Source organism: Platalea leucorodia (genome assembly GCF_965183815.1).
Source record: "Platalea leucorodia genome assembly, chromosome: Z".
Lineage (NCBI taxonomy): Eukaryota > Metazoa > Chordata > Aves > Pelecaniformes > Threskiornithidae > Platalea > Platalea leucorodia.
In genome coordinates, this window is record NC_138858.1 from 6,469,685 (window position 1) to 6,487,625 (window position 17,941).

The following is a 17,941-nucleotide window of genomic DNA, read 5'->3' on the forward strand; positions in this document are numbered from 1 at the left end:
TCCTCTCCTCTCCTCTCCTCTCCTCTCCTCTCCTCTCCTCTCTCCTCTCCTCTCCTCTCCTCTCCTCTCCTCTCCTCTCCTCTCCTCTCCTCTCCTCTCCTCTCCTCTCCTCTCCTCTCCTCTCCTCTCCTCTCCTCTCCTCTCCTCTCCCTCTCCTCTCCCCCTCCCCTCCCCTCCTCTCCTCTCCTCCCTCTCTCTCCTCTCCTCTCTCCCTCTCCTCTCCTCTCCTCTCCTCTCCTTCTCCTCTCCTCTCCTCTCCTCTCCTCTCCTCTCTCTCCCTCTCCTCTCCTCTCCTCTCCTCCTCCTCTCCTCTCCTCTCCTCTCCTCTCCTCTCCTCTCTCTCCTCTCCCCTCCCACTCCTCTCCCCTCCCCTCCCCTCCCCTCCCCTCCCCTCCCCTCCCTCCCCTCCCCTCCCCTCCCCTCCCCTCCCCTCCCCTCCCCTCCCCTCCCCTCCCCTCCCCTTCTCTCTCTTCTCTTCTCTTCTCTTCTCTTCTCTCTCTTCTCTTCTCTTCTCTTCTCTCTCTTCTCTTCTCTTCTCTTCTCTTCTCTTCCTTCTCTTCTCTTCTCTTCTCTTCTCTTCTCTTCTCTTCTCTTCTCTCTCTTCTCTTCTCTCTCTTCTCTTCTCTTCTCTTCTCTTCTTTTGAATGGGGTATATAGTGCATTGCCATAAACATTGAAGGACTGAAATAATGACAAAGAGCTCTTAAAGACCCTATGTTATTCCTCTGAGCATTCTCTACAGGTGCTAGGGTACCTATTTCTCTATAGTGTGTGAATAATTGATTTCATTAAGTTAAAATCAGAGCAATTGCCCCTAATCAACTTTAGCTTGAAGTCTTGCAGCTTCTGATTGAGACCTGAAAAACAGATTGTATAGCTGAAGTTTGTCTGTGTTTCTTTTTTCCAGTTATATCAATTTGATTTGACAGATAAAATACTACAATCTACATTGCTTTCTGGACTGTATCGATAAGTGTTAAAATAGAGTACTAAATATAGCTTTCCATATACCCATGACCACAGGCGCTAGTAGGTGGAAAAAAAAAAAAGAAAAAGAAAAAAACCAGTTAAAAACAATTAATTGCTAAAACCCAATAGGATTACCTTCAAAAGGCTTCCCTTCGATTATTTTTTATTCTTTACGCATCTTGTTCTTTGTGTTGTCTTCTGTTTTTGGGGGGGCTTTCAGAAACACTTTTATAACATATGAAAATGTTGCTCTAGAACTATTAAGCTACAAACTTTATTAACAAAGAGGAAGAGAAAGGTAGGAAGAGATGCCATAATTGGTATATTTTACTTGAATCTTTGAATTTGGCATAAAAAATAGCTATAAATTCTGGAGTGTTAATGTTTTAACTGTGGCTATGTTCAACTCCAGCTGTAACATTTCCTGCCCATCCATTTGCTCATACAAGAGCTAGGTACACTTGCAAAGGTGGAATGCCACTGAGATACGTCTCATGGTCTCCTGTTAGCAGTGTAGTCAACCTGCTGACACCCAGCTCAGCAAACTTCCATTTTGGTTGTACCCAAGAATGTTGAAAGAACAGAGATCCTTACCCAAAACAAGAGAACTATTACAATGGATGGGCAAGAGTTAAACATTTGTGTTTTCTATGAGTAACCCTATTGATTTCACAGGACTACATGACTTACAAACGCACAGAACACTAATAACAGAAAAGAAAGTGAGTCAACATCAGACACTTAATCCCTAGAAGACCAAAGAAATTGAAAACTGTTAAACCCTATTGCAGATGAGCTGTAGTGTAATTTTCATTTAAGCTATTTACTTTTCCCATAGGTACAGCTGTTCTGCAGTCTGCAGTGTGCCCCACCATCAGATTATGGAGTACAAAGTTCAGCATATGTTCCAGAATGAAAGCAGTATTGAATAGTGGATAGAGATCAAAACAGTTCATCTTTCAGTAGAGACATCAGAGAAAAGTAACCATTGTCGTAAATGTCAAATCTACATAGGAAAGCAATAGCAAACTGGTCTCAGTGTCCAGAACTGTATACGAAAAGGTGCAGTCATTCTGGATTAGAAACAAACATACTCTTCGATCATTTTAAGCCATCTGTGACCTAAGCTGTTCCCCTCCTTCACTGACCTCCTTCTCCTCCCCCTTTTTATTTTGTATACTCAGGTATACCACCTGTTCAGAGATGGATGACTGCTTGTTACCGGACTGTTTTCTTTAGAGCCTGAACCGAGGTGTAATAGGAATTTTTCCATTTACTTGAATAATTTTGCTTTATTCGCTGAACCTTCTGCCTGCATAGCATGGGAGTTGAGTACTTCTACTCTCTTTTCCGTTGTCACAGGCTGTGAGGCTGTATTTTGCCCTCCTTGATAATATGTGGTCTACTTTGGTTTTGCACTTTTTTCAATAAAATACTAGTAAGAAAAAGAAAAAGGATCAGAAGTATCTAATCAAGCTTTTGAAACATAAAAAGTGGTTAGAAAAACAAAAACAACAACAAAGAGGTAGAAAAATTCAACCAGGTAGAAAAATTCACGTTGTGACCCAAAATCTTTAGTTATCAAAAACTTCCACCTGTCTATACTTACATGGGACAGGGTTATCTCTTGTTATGTTTATTTCAACTCAGCAGTTAGTTACATCTGCATGTACATTCTTTGAGCAGCCTTGGAAGAAGCTTCAATGAGGCCGACGTGACCGGGAGCTCAGCTGGTGGGTGTACACTCAGGTTCCTGGACAGGACTGTACAGCCTGTGCTGTTTTCTGTATTTTAAATATCGATACCTGAGCTAAGTAGTTTAAAGCTAAATCAATTATGTCCATAATTTTTTTCAATATAGTTGCCTTGAAAAAACAGATCATTCATTTATGAAGCAAATCATCCCAAAAAGCCACATTCAAGCACATGAAGGATAAGAAAGTGCCTGGAAACAGCTAGCATGGATTTACCAAGGGCAAGTCATGCCTGATAAGCTGATGGACTTCCATGAATGCCTGCAGATGACTCAATTTGTGGAACAGAAAAGCAGATTATATTTACCTTGACTCTAACAAGACTTTCAACTCAGTCTCTCATAGTGTCCTTGTAACCAAATAAGATATGGTTTGGATGAATAGACTACAAGCTGGATGGGAATTAGCTGCACCACCAAGCTCAAAGGGTTGTGATAAGCAGTACAAAGACCAGCTAACAGCAAATTACTGGTAGCATTCCTCAGAGGTCAATTGCAAGGCAGTATTTTGAATATCCTCACTAACAACTGAATGCTGGCACAGAAGGTACCCTCATGAGTGGTACCTAATTGAGTGGTGTGGTTGATACACTGGCAGGTAGGGTATACACACAAAGGAGACATTTCCAGACTGGAGAAATGGTCTGACAGGAACTGCATGAAGTTCAACAAAAACAATGCTAAGCCTGCACCTGGACAACATCATGCAGCAGTACCAGCTGGGCACTACTGCAGAGAAAATGGCTTTGCAGAAGAGCACATGGAAGTCCTGGTGTATGAGTTGACCGTGAATCAACAATGTGTCCTTACAGTTAAGGTGACCAGGTGCATCCTGGGCTGTATGAGTAAAACTGTTATTCAGCACTCGTGGGAACATATCTGGAGTATTGTGTCTGTTTTGAGCTCCGCAGGACAAGAAATATCTTGACATACTGGAATGAGTTCAGCAGAAATCCCCAACATGATCTTGTGAATAGATCACAAAAAGTAACAGGAGAGGCTAGGAAATCTGAGCTTGTGGATTTGTTCAGCCTGACAAACGAAAGGGGAACCATCTTGGTGTCTTCAGCCACCTAATAATCAGTAAAATGAAGAAAAAGCCAGATTTTTCTTGGAGGTCCAAGGTGAAAGACTGAGAAGAAATGAAAAAAAGTTTTGCAGCACGAGAAAATCTGGTTAATTATGAAGCTTTCTTCACCGTGAGAGTGCATAAACAGTGGAACAAGTGCTCGGAGAGACTGTGAGATGTCCTTCCTTCGAGGTGTTCAAAACTTAACTGGATATGACATAAGTAATCTTCTCTATGTGGACTCACTATGAGCAGTTGTTTGGACTAGATGAATTACAGAGATCTCTTCCATCCTAAATCATGCTATAATTTTCTGATTTCTGTACATCTTTTAGCAGAATATATTAATTCCAGCTTGAATCATTTGTCAGCCATAGTAACAGCCTCTTCTCTCTGAAATGGGATCTACATTTCTTTTTCCACATCTTTTTCTCAAAGATATCACACCTATCCTCTTATTAATATTCCTTCCACTGAGTACAACAAAACTTTACCAGAGGCAGTTGTCGTTTTCTAAACCATTTAATAACACTCATTTTATTTCTAAGGGTAAAAAAATAATGGGGTGATAACATGTCCTGAATTGCTAGTGACAGTAACTGTTAAGGCTTCAAGCACTTTACTGTTATTCACCAGCTGTTGCTTTTAGTACCAGCAATTTTATTCCCCCAAACCTAGGCTTATTTATGGATTTAAGAAAAAAACCCCAGCAATTATGAAATTGTGAGCAAGCTTCCTGAGAGAAATCAAATGAGACGGTCTGTCTTTGTCACTGTTATACCTGCATAGCTGGGTAAAGATGTTACATTTCCACTCCATGATCTGAACCGTGGTGTTGCTCATCCAAGAATGCATGGCAATCTCCACCCATTCCAGATTTACCTACCAGCCACCATGATTATCAGTGATAAAATACTCTTTTCATTGGCCAGATTAGGATCCTCCTGAAAAGCTGTATCTTTCTTCCCCCTAGCCCTTAATACTCTTTATGTTTTAAGATATTATTTATTTCCCACATAGTAATGAAGTATTTATCATAACTTATGTGTTATCTGTTATCTGTCCCTCATTTTCAATCTTTTCTGTTGTTGTGGTTTAACCCCAGACAGCAACTAAGCACTATGCAGCTGCTCGCTTACTCCCCCCGGTGGGATGGGGGAAGGAATCGGAAGGGTAAAAGGGAGAAAACTCGTGGGTTGAGATAAGAACAGTTTAATAATTGAAGAAAGATAAAATAGAACAGTTAAATAGGTAAAGCAAAAGCCATGCATACAAGCAAAGCAAAGCAAGGAATTCGTTCACTACTTCCCATCGGCAGGCAGGTGTTCAGCCATCCCCAGGAAAGCAGGGCTCCATCATGTGTAGCAGTTGCTTGGGAATACAAATGCCATCACACTGAACATCCCTCCCCTTCCTTCTTCTTCCCCCAGCTTATATACTGAGCATGACGTCATATGGTATGGAATAGCCCCTTGGCCAGTCTGGGTCAGCTGTCCTGGCTGTGCTCCCTCCCAGCTTCTTGTGCACCCGGCAGAGCATGGGAAGCTGAAAAGTCCTTGACCAGTGTAAGAACTACTTAGCAACTATTTAGCAACAGCTTAGCACTACTTAGCAAGAACCAGAACATCAGTGTATCAACATTATTCTCATCCTAAACCCAAAACACAACACTATACCAGCTACTAAGAAGAAAATTAACTCAGCTGAATTAATTAATTAATCCAGCTGAAACCAGGACATCGGTCCAGAAGGATGCAGAAGCAGCAGTTCACCTGGCTGCTTGTACTCCAGGTTATAACCCACCATTTTTCCTCTAAGAATTTCTGGAAAACCTTGAGAAGAGTCAAGAGGGCAGCCTGGGTTGTGGCATCCATGCTACACACGCTGTCTTTTCATCTTTTCAGTGCTGTTTCCAGAGTCTGGCCAGACTACAGGTTTGGACTAGCTAGCTGACTGAAACATGGGAATTAAATAAATGTCAGAAACAAGCTCTAATCTGCAGAGGAGCTGATGCTGAATGCTTCCCAGTACTGAAGGGACTCTTTTAGAGCAGTGTTTTGTCACCATCCACATCCGTGTTTTCCTGTAAGGCCAATCTTTTCTGCCAGGTATATTGGAGAGGCTCAATCTGATCCCAGCAGCATTTGGTGTGTGTGTTTATGTGTGTAGATGCACATACACACATGCCGCTAGGTAAACAGCTACAGCTTTATCAGTATTGGACTGAAAAGTCTATTACTCTGGGTAAAAATATGATTTTATCAGCTGTAATCATGATTTGGGCTCCCAGGGTGTATTAATACTGCTGCTTTTACACATCAAAAGAATATCTGCATAATTGGATGGATACATCATGGATAGTGGAGGTTAAACAGATGCTTCTAGCAAGGAGGTTCTACCATTCTGTTTGTTAAGAGTCTGTTTTCTCATTCTACCCTCAAGCTAGCATAATAAAGATATAATCTGTCTTCGTCCTCTCCATCATCCTTCCACCTTCACTCTTCTGCTTCTCTCTTCTTCTCTCTTCACTATATCCTTTCCTTTGTGGCAATAAACAAGAACTAGCACCCCAGCCAACCTGTTTGGCTTCAGTCAAAAATTAAGATTCTAGAAAAAAAAAAAAAAAAACTACTGATTAATCCTTGAGCATCATCATTGCTTAAGTTTCTGTTAGTAAAGTATCCAAGATGTCTTGAGGATGTACATGAGAAAGTTTGGGGCTATATTCAACAAAGTTAAGATTCTCACAGCTGTTAGCTGTTATTTTGCTTACTTTAAGGTGCTCAGTCTTCTGAGTAAAAATCATAGCCCACAGGCAGCAAATACAGAAGGGTTATCCAAAGAAATTGCCTGCTAAATGGGGAGCTTGCCAACAGGACAAGCTAACCACAGATGTACGAACAAGTTACCACGGAAACTATCCGAGTGCACGTTCTTAGCCTGCAGCAAAAGTGAGGTAATTTGAGTGAGGTTAGCAGACAGTAAGAGAGCTTGTTATTTCTAATTAGCTAAATGCATTCTTAGAGCTCTTCGTACCCACTGGCCATTTAAGATTTTTAATTTTTCTCCCTCAACACATTCATTTCTCATTGTTATCCCCTTCATATGCAGTTCTTCAGACTCAATATTTTATTATGCATTGTCCACGCTGGCAGATCACATCACATGATGGAGCTAAGTGGCTGCTCCTCATCCAGCTGTCATTCCCGTTTTAAGGGTCCTATGTCATGGACGTCTCTCTTTCAATGTTCCTGTGACCAAGAAAAGACCCCTGGCTCATCCATGAGCTCTCCTTTCAGCATGTTAGAAAGGAGCTGAAAAGGAAGACTGCAGTGAAGCTTCCATGAATTTTTTTCAGTCAATTCATATTCTGCAGAAGTGTAATATTTTGTCTGAATTAATATTGACATGGGGAAGATCAATGTTATTAGTTTAATAAAGATACTGTGCAAGTATTTCCCATAATGAGATTGTTTGACAAACCTTCCCAATAAACTTCAAAAATACTAAACCCTCAAAATTAATTATATGTTCCAGGAAAAAAACCAACAGCTCACCACTCCCATTTCCTGATATAACATCCCCCTCTCATTGCATAGAGTAACTTTTTATTTGAAAAGCAACCCAAGTAATAGGTAGAAAGGTGAAACATTGTTCTGTAAATTGTGCATAAGGCACTTTGATACTTCATACATTTCAATACTTGCTTACTTCAGCAAACGACTTCTAAAAAAAATATTAAATTATTCCATTGAAGTCCAAATCTCTATAAATCCATTATAAATTCTTTCTCTGCCTCCCTTCTGTCGAATACCTGTTTCAGCAACCTGGACAGAATCCCTGAATCCCAGCAGATGACAATTGCATGGAGATGAAGGGAGAGATTTGTTGCAATTTTCTTTTCACTGCCAGGAACATAGCATGACGTTCTCTGCCTGCAAGTTTTGTCTGGGAGTATGTTTAGATGTGAAAATTATGCAGCAGAATATATGTGTATTGCACTCCATGTAGTGTGAAGTAATACGTGGTGTCAAGACACTATTTACTGCATTTGGAACAGATATTTTTTGTGACCTTTTTATTCTAGTGTTGGAAACTCATATTCAGCTTAAGCATAAAGGGAATTTTCAGAGCTTAATTCCAGTAGTCTGTTCATATGTCTAAAAATGACACATTTAACTGAACACAGGCTTTGGATACTTTGACTCAAAAGATTGTTCCAGTTCTGTGAATCACCAATATTTTTATTTGGTTGTGTGGGGCTTTTTCACTTCATTTACTGTTCTTCTTTATGACTATATGTACAAACACACACAAATAATTATACAGCTGTTTCTGCCTCTTCCTGGTTTTCTATTTAGCTCTCCGGATTTCTTTCTGATTTCCTTCAAGCTTCTTGAATCACATTTCCCAATCCACAACTGCGGAAAATAGCACATGGAAAGCAGTGTCCTGCTCTGCCCTCCTCACTGACTCCTGCTCTGTTTTTTTATCTTCTCATGTCAGTGGAGTGTTTTCAGGACAAAATATTGCTATTAAAGGCTGTGTTACTCCTATCTTCAAAATAATAAAATGACAGAGACATTTTGCATAGGTTACCAGGTATTAAATGGATTTACTCAGTATCCCGTCTGCTTAGTGCCTGAGTCCTAATGAAGAACTGAATTCAAGTGACTAGCAGAATTTTAATGTCTAACACATAAATGAAAATGGCCTATACCAGTCTATAGATAGATAAAAGATATGGGGGCTGGCTGTACTGGGCTGACAGTTAACTTGTGCTCACAAAGCAATAGAAATCACTTGCAGTGTTAAAATGAGAGTTCATCACTACTAACTTTCTATTTGCTTAAAAAAGGTCTAAAAGGTAGATTTGCAGCTTCTTTTAAATGTGAATTTTTTAATAACCATTTGGTTTTAGCAAATGATAATTGATTTCTTTGTTGTTGCTTACAGAAACAAAATTGAATAGATTTTCCTTTCTTGTGAAAATAAAACTGCAATTCCTAGATTTTCTCCCTACAAAAACCTGGTTTCCTCCTGTGGATGTTCCAAGCTGAACTAATGTAACAATGTCTGCTTTTTGCAACCGCCTTATGGCCATCTATGTCTTCAGCTGAGCGTTGCAATCAAAGTACCTTTAAAGATGATGGACAATTTAGAAAATTGTCAGATCTCTGAAAAATGCTTTGAGCAATTGACCTGTACTTGTTCATCTTGAAGACTGATGCTAAGGATTTAACACTTCCACATTCTCTTCAAATTAGACCCAGAGCTATTGCTGACTGATGCAAGATCATGTGGCTTTGAGTATCCAATTCAGTCAGATCCTGAGGCCACCTCTCTAGAAACATTTCCTAGTATAAAGATGCTTTAACCCACTCATCAATCTTGCTTTTGACAAGATAAAGCCAAAAGACTACAGTCTTTAGTAAAGAACAACTTCAAAGTCTAACCTGCAGACAGCATCCTGATTCCATAGTGATTTTTACATGAAATGAGATGTTGTTTTAATTATTTAGCATTACATCTGTGAAATAATGAAGTAACATTATCACAAGTTGGAAACAATAAAACTAGGAGCCTCATGTGTTTTGCTTGCTTTGCAACTAGACAACTGCATGGAGAATGCTTCTCTTTACTCAAAATATTTGCCCAAAGTGGAAATGAAACTACCTGGAGGCATAGCTCCTGTGTTACAAGGATACTATGGATGCAAAGTGTGGGAAAAAAAAATCCAAAGGGGTGAGAAAGAGAAAACAGAAATCAGTGCTGGGCAGCAATCTCCATCACAATAGATGCTAAAAATCTCCAGAAATTATTCAAGTGTGAATTAGCATTGGATCTAGAATTTTTTCATATGAAAAAGAGTGAGACAGATGTATTCAATGAAGTTGCTAGTAATAGCTCGATGTTTTCATATGAGTGTAGCAATGACCATAACAGGTCAGAGAATATGTCAGTCTAATCTAACAGTGGTCTAGTGAAGTGCATAAGAACAAGTGTTCGGTGATGCTTCATCAGATTACTTTCCCAGCCCCCAGCAATTTGCAGTTCTCTTGGATCGAATGAGAGTATGATTCTTCCTGACTCAGAACAGAGAGTTTAAGTTGTGTTTTGTGTCGCACCTTAGTGACTAACCAGGTGAGAAGTGCATAATTTGGGACAAATTAATCTCTCTGGTTTTGTCTAGAAATTTAATTTTTCTCAAGACTATTATATAGTTTTCCTTAAAAAAATGAGCAAATTAGTTTTACAATCCCATACTCTTCATTCTCCATCCCCTAATAATAAGACATGAAGCTCATGTCAAAAGCCCCAGACAATCCTATTATTTTCTGCATTGCTAAAACTGCATTTTCCTTCCTGTCCAAATGCAAAGGCCAGGTTACAAGGGGAAGGGAAAGAACAGCTGAGCCTCTGTAATGGAAGTGCCTCCAGAGGTTGTAACAACTGAGGACATGAGATGTGTAGTACTGTGCCATGTGCTATTTCCATGGCACCCGGTCAGTCAGGGCATAAGTTCACACAGCAAGACCACATCTTCTCTTTGGCCCAGTCTGCTAATCCTGTCTACTCCCATGGCCATTCATGCTAGACCCCATTCTGGTCACCAATAATTCTTAAGTGTGAAACCAGTAAAAAGTATCACAGAGAGTGGCAAGACAGGAAGGAAAACATGGAAAACTCTTAAGACACCAACTTTCATGTAACTCTGGGGAAGAAGAATGAGGAACAGAACTAATTGCAATACCCTCACAATAATGATTAATTGTATGGCAGCTTTTATCTCATCTAGCCTTGTAATCTGGAAAGCTGGCAAAGCTGAGCCTGCAGAATTGCCTGCCATGAAGTCAGAGTGAGGTTTGTTCAACTAATTACTTCTGAAGACTTCCAAATGGATTTAAGAGCCATGGTGTTGACATGAAATTCTCCTCTCATGTTTCTACAGCATGTTACTCATTTACTGCTCAGGTTACTGGAAAGAGGTGTCTGTTTTCCCACGGACTGAGGGAAAAAATAAGGTGCACATGTTTGGTTGAATGAAAAATGCTGTTTTGTGTCAGCAGAAACTAATTGTGAATTCTAGTGGAATCTTGACCAAATCAAATTGGTAACTGCAGTGTATACATTTATGAATGTGATCATACATAAAGGTTAAAATGTTTATGTTTGCAGAAGGAAAAGTTTCAACATTATATTTTTAAACAATAATTCACTTTAAAATTTATTTAAAATTCTGAAACAAAACAGAATGTTTGTGTTGAGAGAGATGGAAACTGGAGATTTTAACACCAAGGATTTTTGTTTTACTTTTGCATTTTCTGTGCATTTGTTTAGACCTGAAACACAGTCAAATTGAATGTCTGGCCACAGAGAGGAAACACTGGTTACTCACAAAGCTTAGTCTTCAACATTTCTTTCAGCCTGAATTGATTTCCACTTGATCTTGTTTTTTCCCCTCCTTTCAGGGATGTCATTGCTCAGTGGCAAGAATGTGACAGGCAGTTTATAAATGTAAATATCTGAAGAAAGAGAAGAAGGGTAAAAGGGCTTGGAACTTTTTTTTCTTCTTTTTAAAAAAATATTCCATGACAAATATTATGTGCACAAATAGCAACAGTGCTGCTTGTCTTAAAAAGACAGAAAGATTGATTTTTCTGTTTTATCTGGTTCTGCTCAGGTTTTCAAGCCCAGCCACTGCTGTAATATCCAAGTATTTGAGCTTTGACCTGAACAATAGCATTTCACACTTTGAAAGATCCTTATACCACCCTGTAGAAAGTTTCTGCCACCAGGCCTGTTGATACAACACTTGTCCAAGGAAAAAATTAATAACTGTCAAAAATGACATGAGTACAATAGATCTGCTTTTGGGTTAGTGGATTGGGTTGCATGTTTCTCAAAACAGGAATCAAATGCTTACAGTGAAAGCCTTTGGCTCTAGGAAAAGAAGGTGGCAATGTAGGAATGCTCAGCTCACTCTTTGCTGGACACTGTCCCGTCTATCAAAATACAGAGCTTGTCCCTGTCCAGATTACTGGGTATGTCCCTGATGCTTGTCCGTGCTGGGTGGCCGGTGACTACCTAATTTCTTCCTGGTACCTTACACATACAGCGATAAACTAAGACAAGTAAAAATTGGTCAGTCCTGGTTGTTGTTCATCAGTAATGAGAAATCTTGCAGGTGTTGTGCAGGAGTGCTTTCAGCATAAACTCAGTAGTCAGTGCTGGGATTAATAAAATTATCATGCATGTCAGATAGGCAATACCCACTGTTTTCTTTTTGTTGTCTTGTTGTTGTTTTGTTTTTTGTGTTTTTTTTGTTGTTGTTGTTTTGGTTTTTTTTTTTTTTTTTCCCCAGACACATGAGATTATTTTTCTCTTTCTCTCCTGGCAAATTTGCTTATTGGAGGCCTAGGAAATCATCAATACCTTTGATCTCTCCAGTGTTTTTTTCTGTGGCATATTATAGGTTTGCACCTGTACCAAAAGCTTATGATGTTTGTTCTGATAAGTTGAGGGAATGGACTGTAATAGGAAGGGAAGTGAATGTTTGTGTGGATTCTTTTGGATTGCCTGCCTGTCTCTAAACTGATACCCAGGTGCTAATATGCAACCTGGCATCTGGTTGCTTGCCTTCTTCAATGGGACCTGTCAGGAAACAGAAAAAATCCACCAGAGATGAAGGAAAGAGACTTGAATCTTTCTCAGACATCAGAGTACTTGTGGCTTTTCCTACTCTTCTTATTATTTGCTGTGGTACAAACAAGGCTGCTCAAGGTGCTGCATCCCTCCCCCTATGTTCTTAAACAGTTATCTTTTGTTTACAGTTTACATAAATTATTGCCTGTCAAAAATACAGAACTTGATCAAAAACCACTGGAATTCCTCCTATTAGATTCAGTGGGATTTAGATGAGCATTCTGTTGAGCATCATGTGTTCCCTTCTGTCTCTGATTAGTGATCAAGAACTCATGTCTTCAGCAAAAAAAGATTCACAGAATGAAGCTTTTGGATCTATAATTATCACTCTGTTTCCCATTGCAAAGTTAATGAGGACTATCAGGGTGGAAGTCTGTAACAAAAATTTAGAAGAATCCTTGCAACCCTTAGCACTCCACCTGCAGCCTCCAGACCTCTCCATGGCAACCTGGAGGTCCAAACAGGGGGAAAGCTGCAAAAGCCATCTCAAGTAGACTAAGCTGTTACAGGGATGAGATGTACAAGTGGAAATGCATTGCTTTCCTGCATGAAGGCCACCACTGGCTCACCCAAGGTGATGCTGTTGACTCTGCTAATACAATCTCTGTCAATGAAATCTACTTTGGGATGCTTCTGCTGCTGCCTTGACCAAAAGAGAGACAAAGCTGAACACAGAATAGTCTGATCCTGATGGAAATTTGCCACCTAATGACAGTCCAAGGGCAGAGGTAGATTATTGATCTGTTTAGTTTCTTTGCACTTTTCTTCTCAGATCCAGATATTTTTACGCTCTGCCTATGGGGGCCAGTGATTGCCAGTGCCTCCCCACCCACCATCCAGCCTGGGTGGCTTTGTGCTCTCCTTTCAGCTGTGCAGGAGCTGACCTTAGTGGGGAACTAGCTGTCTTAAAGACGGCAGCTCATCCATCATGGCTTTCACAGGCTGTCAGTGTTGCATTTAATCTCACTTGTAATTTTCCAAGCGAGGTTTGCAAAAGCCACAAACAGAATGTTAATGTTATAAAATGTGGTTTGTAGCCAGTGAATACTTCCTGTCTATATGAAGCTGTGCTGCGTTCCAGCTGCTCTGAACTATCCAGAGATTAAGATCTCCCAAATTCAGCCTATAGTCCCATGTGCTATCCACAGTCCACATGCTATTGTAACTGGTATATATTCCCTCTCAACTTACCTGTGTCCAAATGGGCACTCAGAACCATGCACTTTGCAAGGAAGATGTTAAAAGACTCTTTTCCTGGGGGTCAGACATCATGTCCATGAGTCTTCATTGCCAATTTTATGGACTTGTCCTTCTGGGGGATCTTGCTCTTTGGTTATACTGCAAGCTTCACACCCTGCTTCTGTAAGTCCTGATCCAAACCCCGCCCCGACAATCACAGTTTTTAAAGTTTTTATCAAACTCAGGAAGATTCTGCCAGCTCCTGAATTTTCATTTTTCATTATCTTCGCTACACCAGTCTTCCACCTTCATTCCCTTCTTAAGGTTTACTGGCAAAGGAACAAACTAAACAGGAATCAATATAACCAAAATTATACTCTGGAAAACAATGCCAGATTCAATCATGGAGGGTTACTCTAAAGATGAGATATAAAGCTCTGCTTCCCAGATATATACTCAATAGAATGACCTTACTCCCTGACCTGCCTATCTGTGTCACGCTGACAGATCATATCTTCCGCTGATACAGACCCACGGAAGCTGCAATTTGTCAACAAGCCCCTGAGCTGTGCAGATCTGGGATGAATTTCTATGATATAGTTTCTCTTCTGGCAATAAGGTGGGAACAAGGTAAATCCCTGGAATTATGTGGGTGTCAGTGATCTCATCAAGGGCTTTATCCCTTGTTTCTCATTCCATAGGTGTCTAGCCTTTTGACCGAATTATGAACTGAAAGAAAAAACATCTATTTTTCCTCTAGATATCTCTCTATATATGCAGTTTCCTCAGCAAATAGATTGATTAAATTACTATATCTATATTTTCATTGGTACTGGAAGAAGCAGTGGTAATTATGACAGCATTAGATTTCAAAGAAGTCTGTTTTCAGCCTTGAAGCTGAAAAACTTCAACTAAATGTCCTGAAATTGTTTGTGCCAGGTGTCCTCCTCATTCTGAATTAGTTCATAAAATTGCACCAAAGCAGTTAATCAGTTCCTGAGGGCAAGATTCAAGAAAAATACCATGTTTTAAAATGAACTATTGCCATTAACAACTTTAATGTTGTCTCTGTAATTTGGTAGGAAACTGGAGTCCAAAACCCAAACTTTTGCTGCTTTTTATAGAAATCCAGCCAAATTTGCCCCAGTTACAAGCCTCGAGCCATTTAGAGACTGGGAGGAAGTTTTTCTGCACAATTAATTTCTCCTGAGTATTCTCCAGATCTCACATCTTTTAGCAGTCTTATTTCATTACAGAGCATAGCACGTCTTCCCTGCAGTTGTTCTTCTTTGCAAGTGGGAGAAAACACAGTTTTAATCCTAGAAAAGAAAAAAAAAAAAAAAAAAAAAAGAAAAAAAAAGTGTGGAATGAAGGAGGAATTAGATAGGCAAAGACTAGAAAACCATGGAGCAAAAGGAAGGGCAATTTTTTATATTTGAGTATTGCTGTGTTTGCATCCTATTTATATTTACAACCTTACCATTCTTTAACAGAAGGATGTTTCAATTTATGTGCATTTTTTTTTTCCTTTTAGGTAATGAATGTGTAAAATCTTCACTGAAACTGCAGCTTTGTGTAATCGTTTGCTCAGAACTGCAATGTCTTTAACAAAATAAAATAAAAAATCCTCCTACAGCTCAAGCAAGGGATAGCAGGAGAAAAAATGATTATAAAGTGTAAAATAGACCAAAATAGTCTTCTATCCAGACAATCAATTTCTCAATGGTGCCCAACAGACCTACTGAATCACGCATTTTGCTTACACAGCTGCCCAGAGAAAAACAAGGACCATATTGCAACCCATCTCCTTTTGCTAAAGGTTGGCAATTATAGCAGTTGGAAAGCAGTAACAATCTTTCATTGTGTCAGTGAGTATTATTCAGATTGGCATACAACCTCCCTGCTTACCCTTACAATATTCTTAATTAAATTAAGATTATACCTGTAACATAGAGGAATGATACTACTAATGTTGCAAAGTTTGTGACTCAATGCAAAGGTGATGGGGAGGAATCCTGTGGTCTGTGTTATGCAGGTACATGCTCGGTGCAGGTTTACCTCCAGGCTGCAATGAAGTGATTTTCTTCCAAAACCCTGTTTCTCACTGTGTCTAGCTTTGCAGATAGGTACAAAGTATGCATTGTGATATCATAACTTTATCATAAAGGGCATTTTCTTCATGGTAGGTATGAGAGAGTTTGTTTGTATCTTGAAACATCAGGGTTTATTTCCCTAATAAATATAAATGGAACCTTTGGGTGCATGAAGGTAGAAATAAGAAAAAACCACCCAAGATTAGTCTTGTGGTAGACAGGAGCAATTGAAACTTTTTATAGCCCATTATGCAGCCTTTCACAAGGCTGTCTCAAAGTACTTTTTTGCTTTTTTGTCCAGATGGTTGGAAAGTTACTTGAATAAATCATGATAATCAAATATAAATAAAAACAAAGGCTGGTATTTCTGACCTAGAAATTGAATATACACCATATACTTCATTCATACAGTTCATTCATTCATTTTTCTGTTCAAATACTCAAAAGAAAGGATAGTCTACTGTCTGGAAAGCTAACTTAATACTTAGGAGCTCATACAGTTTGCTCCATGTTTTGCTGCAGATTTGCTACATGTTACTAGATGAGCTCCCAAAGTGTAAAAAGTACCTTAAGCGGCAGGCAGTGGTACTCCTTATGATAACCATTTAAACTCTATTTAAACCACACATTAATCAGCATGCTGAGCACCCTTCCATATAGTAGGCTGACAAGTCATATGCAAAGAGGTAGCCAATATGGAAATTTTAGGAATAAGATCACTGTTTTAAAATTCAGGCAAATGAAAAGAGCTCCCTTGGCTCCCTCTAGATTCACTGTGATTCCTCCCCTTACAGTTCCTTAAAATACAAAGACATATTCCCTCCATGTTGTCCGAGAACAGTAAGGACATGAAGACACTTAGGGAAGATGAGCTGAAAAACAGAGTTTGGATCTTTGTACAGCTCAGGCATGAGATAAGTGATAGGATTACAGGCCTGCCAAGAGCAAAACACTTAAAGGCATGCTCAGAAATTAATGTGACTGAAAAATCTTAAAGTATGAACGCTGGTGTGCCTTAAAAGTCAAGTTGCCTCCAGGATTAGGTTAATGCTGAACAGTGATTTTCTAGGACCTTAATTCTATGTAAGTCTTTTTGGCCATCCGTTCCAGTCTGTAGAATAAAGGTATCAACACTATCGAACTGTACAGGATTACTGCACTAAAGAGAGGAAATGCATGGAAAAATAGATATAGCAGAATCAGGGAAACAGTGTGCCTAAACACATGAATGTGGCCAGTATGGTCTGTTCAAACATCTCATGGATTCAGTCTTATCTGTTCACCCTTGAATCTTCTCTGCAGGGTACTGTTAGAATACCTTCCGGTAAAATTAAAGGTCAGTGATTTGCAGTATCCAACAAGTCAGACTACGTATACTGTAATGTTCTTGTGTTGATTCATGCTCTGTGCATTAGGTAATATTTATGGACTTTTTTTTTCCTTCTAGGTCTCAACCGAAGAAGGAATGAGCTTAGCCAGAGAATACTCTTGCTCGTTTTTTGAGACTTCAGCTGCTCTACGCTTCTACATCGATGATGTGTTTCATGGGCTAGTGAGGGAAATCCGAAGGAAAGAGTCCTCACTACCCATGGTAGAGAAGAAGATGAAGAGGAAGGATAGTCTGTGGCGAAAGCTGAAAGGATCCTTGAAGAAAAAAAAGGAAAGTACAACCTGATGGCAATTCCCCATCAGCCACCCATCAGGAGCTGATCACAGTAACCTGTAACAGTTCAAAAAGGCAGCATTGACACAGCATCTTCCAGACAGGGTCCTGGAGTTCCTTCCCTTCAGCCCTCATGCGGAAGTAGCTCCCTGAAGGCCCAATTCATGGTTGCCCTGTGGCTCCTCTGTATTATAGATAAAGTCACTTAGCATACTATCTCATCCCTTTTCTGAAAATCTGAGTGGAGAAAATACTGTGTTTTTTTCTCCTGTGGTCCCTGGTTGGTTTTCAAATGCTAGGAGTTAAGCCAGCATCCAAGGCAGAACCAGCTTCCATCAGCTCTAGGACAAGGGATGCACTTATTGCCTCCTCTCTACATGCATGGATCATTTCACCATCCCAGGAATGAATAACACTGATTTCAATGGACATTTTGACTGTTTAAGGACTTTAGAATTTGACCTTCAGCTTTGCATTCATATGTAGGTTTAGGGTTAGACTGTGCTCAG

At 39.7% G+C, this 17,941-nt stretch overlaps 1 protein-coding gene across 1 annotated transcript in view; it reads left to right on the plus strand.

Annotated features, from left to right (window-relative positions):
- The window catches only part of RIT2 (Ras like without CAAX 2), a gene marked incomplete at both ends in the record, with an annotated part of 187,340 nt that extends 169,896 nt beyond the window's left edge, over positions 1-17,444 (plus strand). Inside the window, one exon of the mRNA XM_082336083.1 lies at positions 17,217-17,444. Coding sequence (XP_082192209.1) covers positions 17,217-17,444 — 228 coding nt within the window. The remainder of the gene's footprint in view (positions 1-17,216) is intronic.
- Between the last annotated feature and the right edge of the window lie 497 nt (positions 17,445-17,941).